At 42.8% G+C, this 20,735-nt stretch overlaps 2 protein-coding genes across 7 annotated transcripts; one reads left to right on the top strand and one right to left on the bottom strand.

Annotated features, from left to right (window-relative positions):
* Positions 1-4,997: 4,997 nt before the first annotated feature.
* LOC123127664 (protein FAR1-RELATED SEQUENCE 6) lies at positions 4,998-10,026 on the top strand. Of its 6 annotated transcripts, XM_044547440.1 has the most exons (9): positions 5,096-5,231; positions 6,046-6,250; positions 6,606-6,703; positions 6,799-8,627; positions 8,747-8,782; positions 8,892-9,005; positions 9,240-9,308; positions 9,406-9,570; positions 9,667-10,026. In XM_044547440.1, exons 3-8 carry the CDS (start codon positions 6,628-6,630, stop codon positions 9,532-9,534), a joined length of 2,253 nt encoding a protein of 750 aa, XP_044403375.1. In that variant the 5' UTR covers positions 5,096-5,231; positions 6,046-6,250; positions 6,606-6,627; the 3' UTR covers positions 9,535-9,570; positions 9,667-10,026. The 6 variants fall into 6 exon arrangements, with proteins under 6 accessions (XP_044403374.1, XP_044403371.1, XP_044403375.1 ...); XM_044547439.1 differs by lacking the exon at positions 6,046-6,250 and having other exon boundaries at positions 4,998-5,231; XM_044547438.1 differs by having other exon boundaries at positions 6,606-8,627.
* A 564-nt stretch (positions 10,027-10,590) lies between these two features.
* LOC123127665 (mitochondrial proton/calcium exchanger protein) lies at positions 10,591-20,482 on the bottom strand. Its single transcript, XM_044547442.1, has 15 exons — positions 20,252-20,482; positions 18,223-18,887; positions 17,803-18,115; positions 17,327-17,473; positions 17,127-17,215; positions 16,959-17,051; positions 16,215-16,341; positions 15,420-15,484; positions 15,167-15,338; positions 13,894-14,112; positions 13,767-13,814; positions 13,512-13,655; positions 11,864-11,946; positions 11,074-11,189; positions 10,591-10,996 (listed from the first exon to the last, which is right to left on the bottom strand). The coding sequence occupies exons 2-15, from the start codon at positions 18,825-18,827 to the stop codon at positions 10,908-10,910; spliced, it is 2,310 nt and encodes a 769-aa protein (XP_044403377.1). The 5' UTR covers positions 18,828-18,887; positions 20,252-20,482; the 3' UTR covers positions 10,591-10,907.
* Positions 20,483-20,735: the final 253 nt, after the last annotated feature.

Raw genomic sequence — 20,735 nt, forward strand, 5'->3', positions numbered from 1 at the left:
TTAACCATCTTTGATTCAACGAGCTAGTCAAGTAGAGGCATACTAGTGACACTTTGTTTGTCTATGTATTCACACATGTACTAAGTTTCCGGTTAATACAATTCTAGCATGAATAATAAACATTTATCATGATATAAGGAAATAAATAATAACTTTATTTTTTTCCTCTAGGGCATATCTCCTTCATCAACACCAGACATGACCACGGCCCGATAGTATAGCATGGCAGACTGACAAGAATGTAGGGCCACTGATGATAAACTAGCATCCTATACTAAGCATTTAGGATTGCAGGTGAGGTATCAACAACTATAGCAACAATGACAGGCTATGCATCAGAATAGGATTAACGGAAAGCAGTAACATGCTACACTACTTTGATGCAAGCAGTAAAGAGAAGAATAGGTGATATCTGGTGATCAAGGGGGGGCTTGCCTGGTTGCTCTGGTAAGTAGGGGTCGTCAACAACGTAGTCGACCGGGGCACCAGCAGCGGCGTCAGCCTCGTAGTCTACCGAAGAGAAGAGGGGGAAGAAACAATTAATACAATGCAAACAGATGCATAACGATGCATGATATGACAAGTAACGGTGCCAGGTGTGCCCTAACGCGGTAGGAGGTGATACCGGCGAAGGGGGAAAACATCCGGGAAAGTTGCGTGTTCGCTATGTTAGGGATGTGTGGCGGACGAACGGGCTGCGTATCCGGATTCATCTCGTCGTTCTGAGCAACTTTCATGTACAAAGTTTCTCCATCCGAGTTACGGATTATTTTATATTAATTTTTAAAGTTTTAATTCATTTTTGGAATTAACAGAATTAATTTAATTCAAAATTCAGTTTATGATGTCAGCATGACGTCAGCGGTCAACAGTCAGTTGACTTGGTCAAACTGACGCGTGGGTCCTATATGTCATAGGCTTAGGTTACCTAAATTGTTTTAGTTAATTAAATAGGTGATTAGGTTAACTAATTATGCTTAAATTAAGTTAATTATTATTATTATTTTTAATTATGTATTTTTTATCTCTTTTTAAAAAAATGTTCTAGAGGCGGGGCCCTCCTGTCATTGACCCAGGGGGCCTAGCGGATCGGGCGCTAGCGGGGCCACGGGCGCCAGCCCATCTGGGCGCTGGCGGGGACGCCCGTCGGGGCAGGATCGAGCGCCGATCGCGGCCATGGCGGGGCGCTGCCCCGAGCGACGCGCGCGGGCGCTGGGGTGGAGTGTTGTCGGCACGACGACAACGGGAGGCGCCAGCAGCGGCGGTGCTGGAAGGCAGTAGACAGGCGCGGCGCGGAGCGGGGCATGTGCGGGAGGAGGGAGCCGGAGTGGCCAGAGTGGCGCGGTGTGTGCGCGCGCGCGCACGAGCGATGCGCGGCGAGGGAGAGGCGAGCGCGAGGCATGCGGGGTGGTGGCCAACGATGGGCGTAGGCAGAAGCAGCGGCGGCAGCAGCCAGTCATGGAGCTAGCAGCGCAGTAGGGGAGCATGCTAGCGGACGGTGGCGGGGGCGCGCGGCGCAGGTCGCGGCAGTAGCAGCAAATGGGGCGGCGGGCGAGGCGCGTCGGGAACGGGCGCCGCATCACAGTCGTGCGCGAGCAGTAGCAGTGCAGGGGAGCGGGCAGCGGCCGGAGCCAGTCACCAATGGCGACGGCGTCGAGTAGAGGCGGCCGCCGGAGCTCGGATCAGGTGGGTTCGCGGCCACGGCCTTGCACGTTGCAGGCGGGGCGAGGGAATGGACGGTCCTACGGGCGCGGGCAGGGGTTAGCCGGAGCGATGGTTGCGGCAACGCCGGCTTCAAGATGGGCGGCGACCGGAGTGGGTGTGGGTGTGGGCTCGCACGGGAGGGACGGCGCGGGCGCGGGTGAAAAGGGGGGGAAGGGGAGGGGCGTAGGGCAATGGCAGCGGGGCTTGAGGTGGGGGAGGCGGGAACGACGGCGACGATGGGGACGAGGTGGTCGAGGTGGAAAGGCTCCGGCGATGTGGTCCTCCAGTCGATGGCGGTTGGCGTCGAGGTGGGCTCGGGATCGCTCCCTCGATCCAGATCGGATCGAGAGGGGGGGAGCGACATGGGAGAGGGAAAGTGGGGCGACATGTTTCGTGGTAGTGGGGGGAAATGGGCGCGGCTGGTGGGCCGGTCTGGCAGCCTGGTGGCCTGCTGGGTCGTGGCCAAGTGGGGGAAGCCCTTTTCTCTTTATTATATTTTTTTTCGTTTCCTTTTATTTTTTGTATTTTATTTCTTTTCTGTTTTATTTTGTTCCTCACTTTATTAGTTTTGTAAAGTACAAAAATGATCCCTAAATTAGTACTACCACTAAACTCAGTGCCATAAAAAGTTTAACCCATAAATAGAATATTTTAACACTTTATCAATTATAAAAGGCATTTCAAAAATTGTTTTTGCTATTATTTTATTCATCTTCGAGTATTTAAAGACTTTATAAAAGTGTGGTTTATTCACCATAATTACCTATGCATTATTTTGCACAATCCGAACATTTTAGTTTTATTGTTTGAAATTTTTTATTGTTTGACTCGATTTTGAGTTTGAATTTGAATCGGTTTCGAATCAACGCGAGTTTATCAACAGTAATCGAGGTGACGTGGCGTCATTAGCGGAGTTTTACTGTAGCTTAATTATTCGGGCATTACACTGGCCATATCCGCGGATTTCATAGGCAGGAGCAGGGGGGGCCCTTCTGGGAGCAAGCGCATGAAAAGTTTCACGCATGAAATCACATTGCGCCCTACGACATGTACATCATTCAACAACGCAATGTGAGATCATTGTCGTATCGTTGGCACCCTATCCAGATCAGCGTCATCAAGTTTTGAAACGTGGCTCGTCAGCTCGAGGCAAGGTGACCATTACACGCGGCAGATGACGAGATCGTAAGTTTTACTTTCCCTTGCTCAAGTTGTTGATTGATTAATTCACTCATTATTGGTCTACACATTATATGTAGCCCGCACGCGCCGCCGTTGTGTACCACAGGACAGGGGGCGACCATTTACGTGCACACACTATTGGATGAAGCTGAATGGGGAGTATGTGTGGAACGACAAGATCCGTTCATGAAGAACTTGTTGGACATCCGGGATCTAGTCGAATTAGAGACTTGTACTGGACTTAATTTGCATGCTATGTATGAATGATTTGTGTTGTTTTCTATCCAAAACTTTGATGAATATTGGCTGCTATGCATGAATTTCATTTGGTTAGTTAAAATGAGGTTTAAAATGTATGCAACTACAGTTGGATGGCGTCTTCCCGCATCTGTGTCCGTGGATTAGTCCTTCCCTGTTTGCGGACGGACGCGGGAGAAAATTTGCGGATTGCTATCGGAGATGCCCTTAGATCATTTTCGGTGACAGTGACTGCCACAAACTGGGCCTGCCCGAGGTAGCCCCTCGACATCTTTGATATTTGATCGATTTTAGGTGACGCAATTGAGCGTCACAAGCATGGGCATATTCGATGACAGTTTACTGTCGAATGGGTCACTCTTTGAATATATAGAAAAATAAATAATTGTTTTTGTAGCTAACTTATTTTGTGCATGTCCTTTGTTAATAGCTGAAAATTGCTTGGAATATGGATCTTTTGGTTTCCCTTGTAAAAAGGGAATTGGGAATGGTGATACAACGACTTAAGGCTTGGTTATGAATTCGTGTATGCAAGTGTTGATGTGCTTTGTATTGGAGAGACCATGATAACAATACTCATTGTCGTGAGTGTGGAACGTCAAGGTGACACGAATACGGAAAGAGAAAGATTTCTAGTAAGGTGCTTCGATACTTTTCGATAATCCTATCAAAGAAAAGTAAAACAGAGATAGGTTTTCAACCGGGGTTACATATAGGAATATATAACAAAATCCAATGCAATCATCACTTGTAGCAAAATAGTTTTTGCACTATATCTAAGAAAATAGAGACATATCTTCTAGTACTATTCTTATGGATACTCGCTCAAGATGTTGAGAACCACCTTGATTAGAAGATCACTACTACAAAATCCAGATAGCACTGACCCCTCGTCACTGACCGGCAACCACAGAGGTGTCACTGATGAGCTTCATCACCGACGGGCCAACAAAGGCGCGTTTGTGATGAGCCACTGTTGGTTAGCTGGAACTGTTAACACAGACTCGAGAGCAATTGGTCGGTCAATGATGAGGTCCTCTTTCACTGTTGCACGGTCGACATGTCGTCATACACAGATGTCAGATTTGGCATATCAGTGATATTCCTTAATCACTAACCCCGCCCCCCAATTAGTGGCGGGTCATTGTTGTCTATTCAACTTTGTCCTCTTCTTCTTCGCGCGGCAACAAACGAGAATGTGAAATGGGGTATGAATGTTTTCACGCCTCCTCGATCACCAGTGTGCTTGTTTGGCTAGCGGTGTGTGGGTTCTCAATGAGTATGCATTGAACCGGCGACGATCCCACGACGGCAACCGCTCTCCTTGCACATTTTCCACGACACCATTGAAAGTAAATTGAAGAAAAATCAAAATATTCAAAAAAAATTACAAGAAACATTTATGAGTGTTTCATCTTAATGCAAATTTTCATGATGAAACAACATTTGTGGAGGTCAACAAAAAATACAAAATTGATATTCCAAAATGCTTCTAAAAATAGCCTTTTTAGAGCATCGGCCTTTTTGTCTAACCTCAACGAATGTCATTCCATCATGAAAATTTGCACGCAGACGAAACATTCCTCAATGTTTATCACAAAAAATTAAGAATTTTTATTTTCTTCCTCGCAAAAAAAGGAATTTTTATATTCTTCCTCGCAAAAAAAGGAATTTTTATATTCTTCACTATTTTTTAAGACTTTACTGTTCACCCATGTGAGCCCGGAATTATAAACTTCATAACTCTTGTGGTTTTTCTCACTCGAAGTCGAAGATACGGGGATTGGCATCTCTTCCGGTCGCCGTCGCTCGCGGCCTCGTCCCGAACCGGTTGTTATTTCGGCTGGTTAATAACGGAGAAACCGAACCGACCGAACCGGAGGCATAACCCAATGCCCACCGGGGCCCTTCTTCAGGTGCGTGTCTAATTCATTTGTCACCAAAATTTACACCCGTCATCTTCCCCACCCGCTCCCAAACCCTAGCCGACCTCGCCGGCGGTGGGCTCTCAGACGATGGAGACGGAGGGGGCGGTCCCCCCGCCCAAGAATCCTCGCCGCCCCCGGCGCCGCGACCTCAACGCACTGGTACTCCCCGATCGACCCCATCTCTTCCTGTTCCTCTATATCTTTTAGCGGCTTGTGATCCTGAGAATTTGATGTGCGGAAGTGCGGGAGAGAGGGTCCAGGATTACTACGTGATTTCTGAGGGTTTAGGTGTCACCTGGAGAAGAAAGCTTAGGATTTCATGGGGTTTTAGGGTTTTTACATGAGTACGGATGCCGAGTTTGCGGTGGTTCAGACGCCTGCAAAGAAGTTGGATGTCGAGTTTGGAGCTCATAGCATCATTTGTTATTCTGTTGGCAATGACTTGTATTAGACTTTATTTTTGTGGATCAGCGTGGCATTTTGGTTTTCTTGAGAGGGCGATACGTTCCACCCATAATTCTGTTCATTCTTGAGGGCTGGAAGTTCCGTTTTGGGAAACCATTTCCCTCTTCCAGTAAGCTGGAATTTTGCTTCAGAGCTACTCTCCCAGTCCCTTTTTATCGGCAATAATTATCACGTCAACTGTTCTGCAATTCCATCAATTAGGTGGACCGAATAAATAAAGCTAGGTCATCTGGCATAAAAAAGGGACATTAATCTGTAGCGTCCATGAAGCGTTTCAGTGGGGCAAATTTGGAAGAGGTCCTCATAAGGCAAATTGTGCCTAACAATTCCAGACAAATCTGAGGCAAAGCTAACACCTAAGGAGAAATTAACACCTATAAAAGGGATGGAGGGAGTACTAATATTAGGATGACTGTACTTGGATGATTGCTAGAGTATTTTACGATATGACAAACAAAGTGCTAGTGTCATGCTATCCTGAAATCCTAAATTTAGAATGTATTTGTAGTTACCGATGCCACTTTGATGCTGTAGAAGATAATTTTGCGGTTGAAACGGTTTCCTGAGGGCATGTACATGCAAGGTGCTTATTAATGACCGCGTGAAGAGAGAGAATATAGCCACATCATTAAGCACCTGGAGCATGTAATTCATCTACGGAACTACTGCACGTCCAATACTTGGTGTCCGACCTTGCTATGATGGTCAATCCAGTGAGTCTGCTGTACCTTGCCCCGTGCATCGATGGTCGGATCTGCCGCATCTTATAAAAATCAGATGGAAAACATCGTATGTATAGCAACACTCTTTCATCTACTCTAGAATATTTAAGCTCAGCTTTCTAGGTGCTTGAATGGTTTATTTTATGCTATTAATTAGTATAAGTACTCCCTCTGATTTTGGAATGGTAGAAGTACTAATTAAATTCATAAGAACCTCTTGGTACATAATCAAGCACACATCCTTTCAAATAAGCACCAATATGCTATCCTATGTGTCTAGAAAAATCTGGTTTATCCTGCTAAGCACTTGTGTTGTACATGTTCTGATGGTAGTTTTCTTATTCAGGATCCATATTTAGAGGAATCTGATGGACAGGACATTGGCATTCCAGAAGTTGGCATGGTGTTCAATAACCACATGGAGGTCAACCGATTCTACCGTAGGTATGCCCGTCGTGTTGGTTTTGGTGTCTCGGTTAGGAGGTCCTCGTTCTCACAAGAAGGCACCTGCTTATATCTCGAGCTGATGTGCTGTAAAGGAGGGCGTCCACGTTATGAGCCTAAGTTCAGGAAGCGGGCCTCATCAACCACCAATTGCCCAGCAAGGATCCGTGTGAAGTTATGGGGAGACAAATTGTTGCATGTAGAGTTGGCAAACCTTGATCACAATCATCCTGTGAGCCCAGCAATGGCAAGGTTCTTGAACTCTTATAAGCAGCTTTCTGGCCCTGCGAAGAGGCGGCTGCGTATGGGTGGACCTGGAGCTATGCCAGTTGAAGAGCCAAGCAAGATGCCTGTTGATAAGTTGGGTGCACTCGAGGAACTTCTGTTTGGAGAGAGCAAGAACCATAGTTTTGTTGAGAGGGGCCGTTTGAAGCTCCAACCTGGAGATTCAGAAGCACTTCGACTTTTCTTTACCCGAATGCAGGCCAAAAATGCAAACTTTTTCAATGTTATCGACTTGGATGATGAAGGCTGTGTCAGGAATGTTTTTTGGGCGGATGCATGGTCAAGAGCCATGTATGAGTATTATAATGACGCTATCACCCTTGACACTTCCTATGTGGTTAGTAAACATGATATGCCTCTTGTGACTTTTCTTGGGGTGAATCATCATGGCCAATCTGTCTTGTTGGGTTGTGGCCTGCTCTCTGATGAAACAGCAGAAACCTATACGTGGCTGTTTAAGGCGTGGGTAGCATGCATGTCTGGCAACCTTCCAAAGGCTATCATCACTGACCAATGCAGGGGCATCCAGAGTGCAGTTGCTGAGGTTGTTCCTGGAGTTCGCCATAGAATATGCTTGCATCAGATAATGAAGAAGGCGGCAGAGCAATTAAGTGGGCTATCAGAGTACAAAGCTATCAGCAAGGCATTGCAAAAGGCTTCATATGATTCTTTAACAGTAGATGAGTTTGAAGGTGAATGGAGTACTTTGATCACATACAATGGGCTTCAGGGTCATGACTGGTTAAGATCACTTTATGAGTGCAGATTTTCATGGGTTCCTATCTTTCTTAAAGATGCTTTTTGGGCAGGAATGTCTGCTACACAAAGAAGTGAAACTATCACTCCTTTCTTTGAAGGGTATGTTGATTTGAAAACCTCTTTGAAGCAATTTCTTGGTAAGTATGAGATGATTTTGCAGAGCAAATACGAGAAAGAAGCCCAAGCAGATTTTGAGACATTTCATAAGCAACGTCCACCTGTTTCAAAATTCTATATGGAAGAACAGCTCTCAAAGGTATACACCCATAACATGTTCAAGAAGTTGCAAGATGAGATTGAAGCCATTATGTACTGCCATGTATCTTTGATGAATGGTGATGGGCCCATCTCCACATTTAATGTCAAGGAATGTATTTTCCTTGAAGATGGTAAAAGGACTATGAGCAAGATTTTTGCAGTTACTTATAACACAGAGGAAAAGGATATAACTTGTATATGTGGAGGTTTCCAATTTAGCGGCATATTATGTAGGCATAGTCTCTCCGTGCTCAAGTTTCAACAGGTTCGTGAAGTTCCTTCACAGTATGTTCTTGATAGGTGGAAAAAGGATTTTAGACAGTTACATGTGATGGGACGACTTTCAAGTGATGTTGTTCCCGACAATCGTGTGGATAGATATGACTATTTGTCGATGAGATGCCTGCAGCTTGTTGACTCTGCAGTCCTGTCAGATAAGTATCGCCTTGCTTTGAGGCTGGTGAGAGAGGTTGAGAAGTTCTTATTAAATAGCAATACACATGATGATACACAGCCAAGGATCAAGTCTCGCATTCCTAAAGTAAAACCAAATACAGTGACTGGTCAAAATTTGGTGAATGTCGTTACTGACAATGGGAATGGTGGGCCCAAAGGACCAGAGGTACTGGTTCAACCTGTAATTAATCTCTTGGCAATATACATTCTTGCTTTTGATTGTTTATGGAAATTGTTTACTTGAACTGCTACCATCTGAAACCATTCTTATTTTGCAAAACGCAGGCTTCTGCATCAGCGCAAGCATCACAAATCCAGAAGGTAGATTGGAATAAGCATCAGGACTTTTGGTGCAATACCACTTCATCAGTTGAAACATATAGCATAGTGGGTATATTGACTGCCTAATGTTTTTTACTTTTAACTGCAGGGAGTAGCAGAAAAGGCTGTAGTTCCTGCTGGTTACATTGGTGTGCCAGCTAACGTCCAGCAATTCATGGGCAATCAAGCTGCAATGCGCCCAAGTATTGTTTACATGGTTCCGGTACGTCAAAACATGGGTGACTTTATTATCAGCTAAAATGTCACATTGTACAAGTACCAATAGCACCAGAAAAGATTTCCAGCATATTCTGATGGCCTTTTTTACACCAACATTAGAGGCTCCATAGCCCATACTACTCTGGAACTTGCCCATCTCCATGATGCATGGTTCCTGAGTGCATCATTTCTGGAAACACGTGCCGTGAAGTTAACTCTTGCTTATATGAAATTTCAGAGTGGCGTTGACCCTCAGGCATTTGGAAATGGTGTTTTGATGCCAGTGATGTACCAGCAGATGTTCCAGGTTTGTGTTTACGTGTATTAGCAGCAAGTTCATGCATTCTTCTCCCACTTTGGCCGGACCATTCATGTGTGGTATACAATGTTATGGATGCATGTAGATACCTCAGCAGCCAAACGGAGCCGCGCAAGACACATTAGCAAACGGTAAAAGGAAGCGACCCCGTGCCCAGAAGCCAACAGAGACATCTCATCAGTCAAATGGAACCTCAGGACCTGCAGCTGGCTAAGGGCACTCTTCCCATTTAAATCAGAATTCACAACAGGTTTTTTCCTCATTGGGACTCCTGTTTCGCTTTGCGCCATTATTTGTTGAGGTGTTGACAGTAATGGCCTGATGGTCGCGTTTTGGGACATCCCAGGAGTTGGTAAATATGCAGAGAAAGAGGAGTCCTGATGCCAAGAGGAATCTTGTGTAGGCATGCCAGCAGTGAGAAGCGCGCACCTCGACGATCGCAGGCGGTGACCCTCAAGCATTTGTGCGGCCCGGTGCCATCTTCATTTGGGTCATGCTGCTTCAGTCCTGCCATGTGTAGAAGACAGTTATCTTTTGATTGATGTCGATTCCAGCAACATTAGCAACATCTAATCTCCTGCGCCGAGTGTGGCTGTGGCTCTTGTTGAGGGCATGTAAATGATTTTTCTTAACCGATCATGTAAATGATTTTGCTGAATGAGCCCTATCCTGTCATGATCCCGGTGCATCATGTTGCTTTGAATCGTCAAGTGGTTGTACAATATTGTACTCCCTCTGTAAACTAATATAAGAACGTTTAGATAACTAATGTAGTAATCTAAACGCTCTTATATTAATTTACGGAGGGAGTACATGCTAAAGCAATCTGTTAGTAGAACAACATGCAGATCTTCTTTTTACATCTCTTTATTCCACTTTATAGGGGAAAAAAGGGTCCTAGAATGTCGGGTGTGTCATGGTAGTCCTAATTCTGTGGAAGTCCTACGTGGTACGGCGGCTTCTATGATTTCGAATACTTTTGCATCACTGATTTTCCTCGTTCTTTATACAAATTCACTACGGTTATTTTGTTTTTGTTTTTTGTCTTGAGTAATGAGCATTCATGGTGGGGTAGTTTTGCAGAACTTTCCTAACAACCGTGGTGGGAAATTTGCCAAGGTTTCTCGAAGCACATGAGCTACTGTGTATGATCACCCCAGCAGGCTACATAGTTATTGAATCAAACTAAAATTTTAACTGTGAAAGAACAAACCGCATGTAAGCCAAAGCACAAACCGAACGTAACCGAAGCCAAGGATGGAACGTAGCATGCATCCAAGTTCAAACGATCTGTATTTCCACTTCCGTAGCAACCTGTCGAAATCACAGTTGCCATTTACCAGCCGAATCCACAGCACTGAACCTACCTATATGCATCCCATCATCTCTACAGCAAGTTTGCCTTGCCAGCCACTCATCGTTACATCCAAGTCAGCCCAGAGAGGCACAAAAAAATGGTTATCCTGCCTTTTGATCTACACACGGCACTGCCATGACGTAGCTCTGATACTCGAAGGGTTACTCCTGATCTGAAATAATAGGCTGTCCATCTCAACACGGAAAATAAATTTTCAAGTGTGTTCGCAACTACTGCCGTGATTCTTCTTCTTGGTCTTCATTGTTCTCGTCAGTTTGAGAAGCCAGCTTCACGATGTCTTCCACAAGGATCTTTCCTTCTGTGGCATAAAAAGTTGTCAGCAAACAATGTAATACTATCATCAACACAACGGGAAAGTCATGTGAGTGCAAGGACCTTTGTCTTTAGAAAGGTTGCTGATGAACTCTTGGACACCTTCCTTCCCAATGGTATCCTTGAGATAAGCCGCAGCCGCCGCTACCTCCTCAGGAGTGACCTTGCCATCATGATCCCTGCAAATTGAGGTGCAAATGGAATCAGTATGTTGATGTAGCATGCTCCAAGTGCAACCCAACGTCTTGGTCCATGATAAACATCAGCAACTTGATCCAGAATGAGTTTTCTGATATACAAGTGATACTGAGCCATACGGATCAGCCGTACTCATGCTATAACCTCTTCTCTCACCTCATTGACTCCATCCATATACATTATGGTGCACAATTATGCTACTTTGCCCTACAGCTGTTGGTCAGCTTTTCTGTTCAAATCATGATATATAAAGAATAAATGGGTATTCATTGCATCAGCAATTCATGGAAAATGGCAAATCCCTGTCCAAGTATCAGACAGATGGAGTACATGTTTTATGTATCTATATGGGTGGCAGACTTGGCAGTATATAAATGAACAAGCAGAGAATAATGAACGGTGTTGGACAACGAGGCTACCACTGAAAACTTGTCTGGACATGGAACTTGCAGTACATTTATAAACCCTCCCTACTCGACAAGCCCCAGTTTAGTTTCAAATACAAAGTGATATTGACCATAAGCACAATGTACTACTACTTATGGTCAAATGACATACCTATCAAGCAGGAGTAGTTGACTAGCATGCAATATAAAATCAGCTTCATTCACATACAAGTGACATACCTATTTCTCGCAAAAAAAAAGTGGCATACCTATCAAGCAGTTGCCAGCGGTTTCCGATTTGTGCATCTACATCATCTATCTCCTTTTCCAATCCCTGAAGCATAGCATCAACCTAAACACAGCAAAAATATGTCAATAACTAATACACAGATTATAGATATCCAACAACAACAACAACAACAACAACAACAACAACAACAACAACAACAACAAAGCCTTTAGTCCCAAACAAGTTGGGTTAGGCTAGAGGTGAAACCCATAAGATCTCGCAACCAACTCATGGCTCTGGCACATGGATAGCAAGCTTCCACGCACCCCTGTCCATAGCTAGCTCTTTGGTGATACTCCAATCCTTCAGGTCTCTCTTAGGCCTTGTTCGGTTGCGGGTGAATCCGAGTGGATTGAAGGGGTTTGAGGGGGATTTAAACCTCTTCTAAGTCAAAATATGAACCAATCCCTGCCAATCCCCTCCAATCCTCTTGGGGAGAGGATTAACCGAACAAAGCCTTAACGGACTCCTCCCATGTCAAATTCGGTCTACCCCGCCCTCTCTTGACATTCTCCGCACGCTTTAGCTGTCCACTATGCACCGGAGCTTCTGGAGGCCTGCGCTGAATATGCCCAAACCATCTCAGACGATGTTGGACAAGCTTCTCTTCAATTGGTGCTACCCCAACTCTATCTCGAATATAGATATCCAACGTAACATAAACACCAATGACAGACTGGCAGTTCCTCCAGAGAAACTTCTCCGACTAACAACAGACTTTATTTGGAAATAACAAAAGTAGATACAGAAATCAATCAAGAAACAAATTCATAAGGAGACACCATTTAATCAAAATAAATAAATAAACTAAAGATAAAACTAGAATTTCAAATGTGAGTGCTGGCACCTTATACGTACGTTTGACATTTGACTAGCAGATAGCCAGCTGGTATAGTATAACCCTGTTTATGACAGCTTGGTAATTTATTCCCAAATAAGCTAACATGCAGAGGTGAGAATGCAAATCAAGTAGCTATAAATCCTACCAAAGCTGACTAATCCAGGATACAGTTTTTGGCGAACTATATTCACATGAAGGGAGAAATGCAACCATACATACAAAGAAAGATATGAAGTTTACAAGTTATATCAAAGCTGACTCATTTAGGATATGACGATTGGTTTTTGGCGACATTGACTCAGATCTGAACATTTCTTATGTTGTATTTGCCTACTGGCGTTTGAAAAAATCAATGGCACTAGTTACCGTACCACTAAGTCTCATCAGAAAATGGGGGGATAGGTTTTTAACTGTTCAGTTCAGTTCAGATGTGACAAATGACACACTTGTGGACAGATTAACTCACCCGTCTACAAGCTCTTAACTGAAAATCACATCATAAAGTCGTATACATGAATCGATGTATATGTACTTACTTTTTAGATTTCAAATGGCAAGGGAAACTTGCCTATCGAAGCAGCGAGTTTGGCTATCTGGCACTACAGACAAGTCCATTTGTTTCGTTTATATCACCAACTAGCTTTCTTATGTTGAGAAAACTATTTAAGATGCAACCATACAGTCAATTCTCATCTCAATACATCGATGTTCTTATTATCTGGCACTTATGTCTTCAAGTTATGTGACTGATGAGATATGGCTTTCCATGCATAGAAGGATTCCTTACCTTCTCAATCAACGCTGACGAGACCTTTTCTTCTGCAGCGACCTCATCAGCGTCGTCTGCCTCCTCTCTAGCAGCCATATATGCCCTCTTAGCTTCTTCACCATCTGTGCCTTCTTTTTCAATCATGGAGTTATACAGTCCTATCTGCATTCGACAACAATAAAGTCCTTTTAGACCTCCACAGTACATGCATATGCAACATAACAGAAGAATGACGTATGGACAATTGTTCCATTTCACATGTCCACACTGTACCTCCTGGTTGACAAGGCTCAGGAACTCTTGACGCTCCTTTCTAACAGACTGCAATATAAGTAATCATGGACTATTGCCATCAGTAGTTAATGTGCTAATATAAAATACAGATAGACTAGGATCATACCGATGCAGATGCTAGCACAGCCAAGGCTCGACTGATATTACAGAGTTGTTCCTTGTCACGCTGTTTTCCTTCTCTCAGTTCTTCTTCTTCCCTAGCAGTAGGCTCGGTCATTTCATTTAAAGCTAAATCTTGTTCATCAGCCTCTGGTTCTTTGAGCTTTGCCTTCTCTTCCTTCTTTTGTTTTGCCTTTTCTTCTTTCTCTTTCTTCTTCTCTTCCTCCTGAATATTTTTGTATGCAAAAGTGTTAACAACAGTTCGTATAAGCAGCATAACGCTGAAAATAAAATAAATGGTCTACAGTTCGGTATAAGCAGCATTATACGCTGAAAATAAAATAACTGGGTTACAGTTCAGTATTAGCAGCAGTATGCTAAAGATAAAATAAACAGGCAACAGTTAAGTGTTAGCAGTAAAGCAGCATTGTGCTGGAAATGAATAATTGGGTAACAGTTTGATACTAGCAGCATATCAGCACAATGTTCGCAGCATTATGTTGGAAAAAACAAATAATCGGGTCCAGACGATCATAAATCCCAATACCTACTTACCGGGTATTTATGAACTAAAAGTCTAAAACTGGGCTAACAGATCCCATGAAACAAATTTTATTATGGATGGCCCTAAAGCATACAAAAGATGATAAACTAATACACTTTTTCCCGTCCAGTGTGAACATTGACGTGGCTCAGACGAGATGAGATGATAGCTTTACAGTTGAGACTACAGAGAATTGCCTTAATTCACAAATGCAGGCATACCAAGAGTTCAAGAAAAAAAATCATTCATAGCATAAACCATGAACAGCTTCCCAATCCATCCAATGCATGAGGTCATGAGGGCATGAACAGGAAGGATTATCAAGCTTCAATCATGACAGAACAAGCGCATGACAGGATATGTAATAGTAGCGTATGTTACATGGGGTGTCAGCCAAAAGAAGTCCATAATATGAATGACTTTTGAGCCAAGACAATAAATTAGTAAAAGAAGAGTGACTACATGCCCCACTCACTATTAGCTTACCAGAAGTTCGACCAATGTGAACTTCATATCTATGATATCATGGTTGCATTTGCAGATGATGTAAAAATAGTCCATTTTTTATATTTGTAATACTTCTATAAGGAGGAGACCCACTCACTATTAGCTTACCAGAAGTACGACAAATATGAACTTCATATCTACGATATCATGGTTGCATTTGCAGATGATGTAAAAATAGTCCATTTTTAATATTTGTAATACTTCTATAAGGAGAAGACATATACATCACCTTGATAAGTTCTTCCTGCATCTCAAGGAATTCCAGTTTTTTCCTTCTCTCAGAAACTGAATCTTCAGATGGCAATACTGTACCAACTGTATCCACAACTTCATCTGGTAGAGAAGACAATGTTGCTACAACAGCCTCCTCAGGTTTCATTCTCCCAGATACGATAAAAGCTCTGACAACATTAGAAAGATGAGTAAGAGTGCGCCCAAACAGTACTTTTGTAGCCACTGAGAAATATATCAAAAGAATTTACCTTGAAAGTATGAGAAGGGACGATGGCATAGCATGGTTGAGTGAGAGGTCCAACCAGTCTCGTAGCTGGACAGAAAATGAAGTTGCAATGAATTACATTAACACAAGAAGTTATGGTTGTTAGAAGCAATACAATCTAACTTTAACTGTGTTTATCTCTAAGTGGAGACAGAATGATGGATGTAGCTTACAACAGCATCAGACTTCACATTACAGTTACTACAAAAGTAATATAACTCTGGGAACAAAAACTATGAAACAAGATCATACAGAAGGGACAACTGATAAATAAACCACGATGGACTAGGATAAGTACCATGGTGCCGAGTAGGGCATAGAGGTACTTACAGATAGCACAAACAAAGAAACAAAGTCATCTTTTGAAGACCAAAAAAAAGGTCAGGCGATTGAAATTGATGATGCACTGGCCTATTCTATGACAGGGACATAAAATGAAAACTCCCTCTCATATCACAAATCATTCCAGTTCTTGGCATAAGAACTTAGGTAAGGTATCTGTTGACCGAAGTTAACCCTATTTGAGATGTATAGGCATATCAGAAATAGTTAACTATGGATATGTTATTACAGTATATGCAGGATATTGGATGCAGTGTCATAAATTTATCTCAAAGGGGTGGAATGACATACAATGTGGAAGAAATGAATAGATGGCTAGGATGAACATGCAACAGAGGTAGAAAACTAAACAAGTACACCAAGTAACTGAGTATAAAGTATTGGAGACTATGAAACTCTAAATTATGTGCATATCATCTGAGTAGGGCAAACAAACCTGTTGACGCATTTCTTCCGTTGACAGCAGGCCTAGGTGGCCACGTTCACGGCAGGCTTGCCGGAGCTCCTCTTCAGAAAGAGACTCCACCCCCTCAGCTTGAATCACCTTATCATCATTCTTAATGCTGCATAGATAAGAGTACTATTACTAAAACAACGAGCAGATAACTTATAAAGATAAATGCCAAATTGCATTGAAGTATATAGTCGCAAAATCACTAGAAAATCCAATTCCACAAATAGTTATATACATTAAATGAGCATAGATGCTTGAATATCAGGTACTTTTTGAGTCCAGCACATATTAAACATATTCAAACAGTAACAAATTGGGGTAGGCTAAGGTGAAACCCAAAACATATTAAACATATTCAAACAGTCTTGAACATAAATCAAATAAGACATGATTCCTTACGTCTACAAAGCTTCAACATCGAGCAAACTACTCTGTATTTGTCTTACATATATTAACAGAGATTACAATACACACTTGATATTATAATTTGGACAATTGTTTGGTTACTTGGTTAGTTTTCTATAAACATTGTATTAATCTCATGTCTCCACAACGGGGCTTATCTCGAAGATTGGCACTTTCGTTATTACGCGCAATAGTAGATAATGATTAGATGCAAGCTAATTAGCGCTCTGCGATACAATTATAAGTTTAATATTTCCATGCATATCCCTCTACTTCACACAATAGCAGACTATATTTCACGTTTTTAAACCAAATACTTACTCGCGCAGTTTTTTGCGAAGCATGAACCTCAAGTAATGGTCCGTACCAAAAGGCCGAATACCCATATATTTGCACATATTTACCAAGCGTGGTCTGCAGAAAAACATTGATCAGCTCTGGTATAACTGTGATATTACAAGGATGTTCAAAATTCAAATAAGATGTAACCTGCTCATGTTATCCAAAGTCAGTTCATCATTAAACAGCTTCGCGAAGTTCAAGATTTCATCATTGGATACACGTTCACCTTTCCTAACCTAATTGCAGTTTAAAGTACATTATCCAAGAGAATATCATATAAATGAATTTATAGTATACACTATACAGTATAAAACTATTCACAGAAGGATGTTATATATAACTGATACCTTGTTTAAAAATTCGTCCAGATCTTCAGCGGTCTGTTTAGTTTCTCCACTACGGGATGTTTGGACTTCCTTTGCCATTTCTTTTGCAGTATCTTGCAGAAACTTTGCATACTCCATCCTTGCTTTCAGTTTCCTTTTCAACGCTTCCTGCATCGGAACATGAACTGCATTCTTGAGCCAATCCATTTTTAACAATATTTGTGGTTCATATAGAAATGTAACTACGAGATCAATTCAAACATTGATACACAGACATCTGTCATATCAGGAGATAGTGAACAGCAGGGTCAACAAACCATGGAACCAAAATGATGATGTACTGCACGCACATGCACGTCTGATTAACACAGGGTAGGTAACCCATGCATCATAAGTTGTGACATACATGGTGGCATAATAGCATGCTGAGAAATGTAATAGCTAAACAGTATAAACATACTAGTGCACTAAGTAATTATTGTTGTTGCATCACAAACCTCTTCTTTCATCTTGTCTTGAAAAGTGGATGGCAGCATGTTTGGAAACAACTTGAGAAACACCGGCAATAAGAATTCCATGAACGGAACAACGATAAACACAGCAACAGGTACCAGCCTGAAGATATCAGCTGTTGTACGGGTGAGTTGTTGCCTCTCTCTCCTTGACAGGCTCTTTCCACCAGCAAGCTTCACCAGCAATCTTGATGAAATCCTAACATCTGCCCAAAGTAGCTTTGTTCCTAACCAGTAATGCTGCAGTGTAGAAATAAATTCATCCTTCCCATGCTTCAGCTTTACAGCCCAGTCAGCTCTACACAGAGAGAGGTTGCATATGTTTAGAACACCGGAAAAATGGGGCAGAAAACAATATCTTGTATCAAAAGTCATAAGTTTGAGTTCAAGGAAGAAGATACAGACCTACTCATTGAAGCAATAGCTCGGAGAGCAGGGCCAATACCCAGAAGCCTTGCCCAGAATTTTTGTACGATTGATCGGCTAGCCTTTAGAGATTCTTGCACCTGCTTGGCTTTGGCTTTAGCTTTTGCTGTGCTTAGGCCTTCCACAGCCTGGTCACATTCTTCTGGGGATGCCTCCTTTTTCTTTTTATTCTGCTTCTGATCCTCACTCTGTTCTTCTTCGATATCCAACTTAGGTTGCCCAGCAGTTGCAGTTGATGCTCTGCGGACTGACTGCAACAAACCTCTAGCTCCAAAAGGCAATGCAAATTCATTACTTCTTCCAATTCCATAACCATGAGGAGAAATCACATGAGCTGGTCGCTGCGGAAACCCATTACCAAGACCTAGCAGACCACCCTTTGTCAAATTCACACTATACGGCTCTTTCTCCTTGTCAGATTTTGAGTCCCCTAAGCTTTGCTCGAGAAATTGCTGCGCTATTCTTGGCTGAGCCTTGAAACCAAATGCCCCATGCTGGAAGGTAGAGAAGGAGGATGACAGGATAGGTGTGTTAACATTATCCAAAAGATGCTTCCTTCTCCTAATGATCGCCCTTGAAGCCATACTTGGTTGCTTCTCACCCTCCCAATGGGAAGGCAAGGATCATGCCGTTCTAAGTAAAACCTGAAGTGATCAAATTCAGAAACCATAAGAAAAATGAAGATTGACAAGGGGATAGTAACAGCACATTACAACAACAAAAAACAGAGGTGAGAATAATGCTGAACAATCGCAGTACCAATATACCACACGCACTAGTCAATTCTTTTCAAAGGGCACTAACTGTAGTTTTCTGGTATAATGAAAGGACCGTAAATCTCTAGGATTTCCTCTAACATAACAGTAGAACACATAAGTACAGTGAGTAATACTTAGAAACTTATATGAGTAGCAACTAATATGGAGAATCAAAGTGAGCATGCAAAAGCTGTAAGAGAATCAACTCTGATCCAACTATACAAGCAAGCTCAGCAATAGTCCAATCAACAGCCAGCGGAACAAATAAGTGTGTGGTTGTGTATTTCCCAAATGATCACAAGATGCAGAACTTACAATCCATAGCCAGCACAACAAATAAGTCAACAGTTGTGTATCTCCCAATTGATCACAAGATCAAGAGCTGACAATCCAACAATGCATAAATACTATGAGTAATAATTTCACTGTTGCTGGTAAGAGATTTCATGAGAATCAACTATGTTCTTCACCTCAGATTTACAAATTGCTCACTTTAAGTCTTAACTACGACAGGCACTTGTAACAGTTCACGAAGAAAAATCTGAAGCAATCATTAGTCAGTAGTAAACCTGCTTTGTACACTTGCATTAAGGAATATAACTCCATCTTCTAATTTCCAAAATAAGAGTTATAGAGGGAAGAAAAAAATCACAGATAGATTATTATAATCAATAGCAGAGCATCTCCTCGGTTGAACCATTTTGCCTATCCAGATATCGACACAAAAAAGCTAACAGCATATGGCACTGACAATTTAATTCGACAAGTTTGACGTCAGGAGCAGTTCGAGATTATATAAGTTACAAATTCCACTCGACTGTCGAAAATCGAAACCCCGCGAGAAGTGTGAATCGCGTCAGGTTCAGTCCGTACCGATTCATCCATCCTCCCAAGTAAAAGAGACAGATAGCAGGGGCGGACGATTTGCAAACGATCGACCAAGATATTATAAGGAACGGGCGAGGACAAAACAATTATAATTTCTTTAGTTTCGAACAGGACCGCGAAATCGGTCCTTCCGGCTGCCACCTACCCAGAAACATCCACTACTCGCCACTCGCCACAGACAAAATCACCCGAAAACTAAAATCGCAGCAACGCACGTGAACACTGGCTGTCCATCCGTCCCACCGAATCGCCGATGCGAGCGAAGCGAAATCGACCAATGCGTCGACCGACCGACCGGGCAAAAAAAAATCAGAAGAAGAAAAACCAGAGGTGCGTCTGGAGAGAGGCGGAGGAGAGCTCACCCGGCGAGGGACGCGGCGCCGATCGGCCGATCCCGGCGAGGTAGGGTTTAGGGTTTTGGGTGAGGGAGGGGAGGAGCGAGGGGGAAAAGCGAAGGGGAATGGAACTATGGAAGGAGAAGAGGAGCAGCGGGGGCTACTTTACTCGGAGAGGAGGGCGGGGGCAGACGTGCGAAGAAAGAAAGAAATGTGGCTGTTGCAACGTGCAGCTCAAACCGTGAGTCTTGTGTGGGGAACACTTTCCGCTGCGTTCCGTCTGGTTGGGTTGCTGCTGGCCGTCGGATCGGAGCCACCTGATGAAAAATGTACGGATTTTACTTTTACTTTTCCTTTTCGATCCGTTCGAAATGTTGAACCATTTTTTTATTTAATTAATGTTACAAGGGGAAATTTTGGGACTGTTTTGTTTCAAATTAGCTGCTGCAAACTTGAAGCAGTCTCTGCGTAGCACGTGCACCTACCATGAAAGTGACATGAGTCGGAATCG

The sequence above is a fragment of the Triticum aestivum genome, chromosome 6A (assembly GCF_018294505.1).
Source record: "Triticum aestivum cultivar Chinese Spring chromosome 6A, IWGSC CS RefSeq v2.1, whole genome shotgun sequence".
NCBI lineage: Eukaryota > Viridiplantae > Streptophyta > Magnoliopsida > Poales > Poaceae > Triticum > Triticum aestivum.

Coding starts and splice junctions, on each gene's coding strand:
- LOC123127664 (XM_044547436.1), top strand. CDS start 5,160: ATGGAGACGGAGGGGGCGGTCCCCCCGCCCAAGAATCCTCGCCGCCCC. Junction 8,628..8,746: donor GTGGGCCCAAAGGACCAGAG/GTACTGGTTCAA, acceptor TGCAAAACGCAG/GCTTCTGCATCAGCGCAAGC. Junction 9,006..9,239: donor GTATTGTTTACATGGTTCCG/GTACGTCAAAAC, acceptor ATGAAATTTCAG/AGTGGCGTTGACCCTCAGGC.
- LOC123127665 (XM_044547442.1), bottom strand. CDS start 18,827: ATGGCTTCAAGGGCGATCATTAGGAGAAGGAAGCATCTTTTGGATAAT. Junction 17,216..17,326: donor TGGACGAATTTTTAAACAAG/GTATCAGTTATA, acceptor AACTGCAATTAG/GTTAGGAAAGGTGAACGTGT. Junction 15,485..16,214: donor CGGAAGAAATGCGTCAACAG/GTTTGTTTGCCC, acceptor TTTTCTGTCCAG/CTACGAGACTGGTTGGACCT.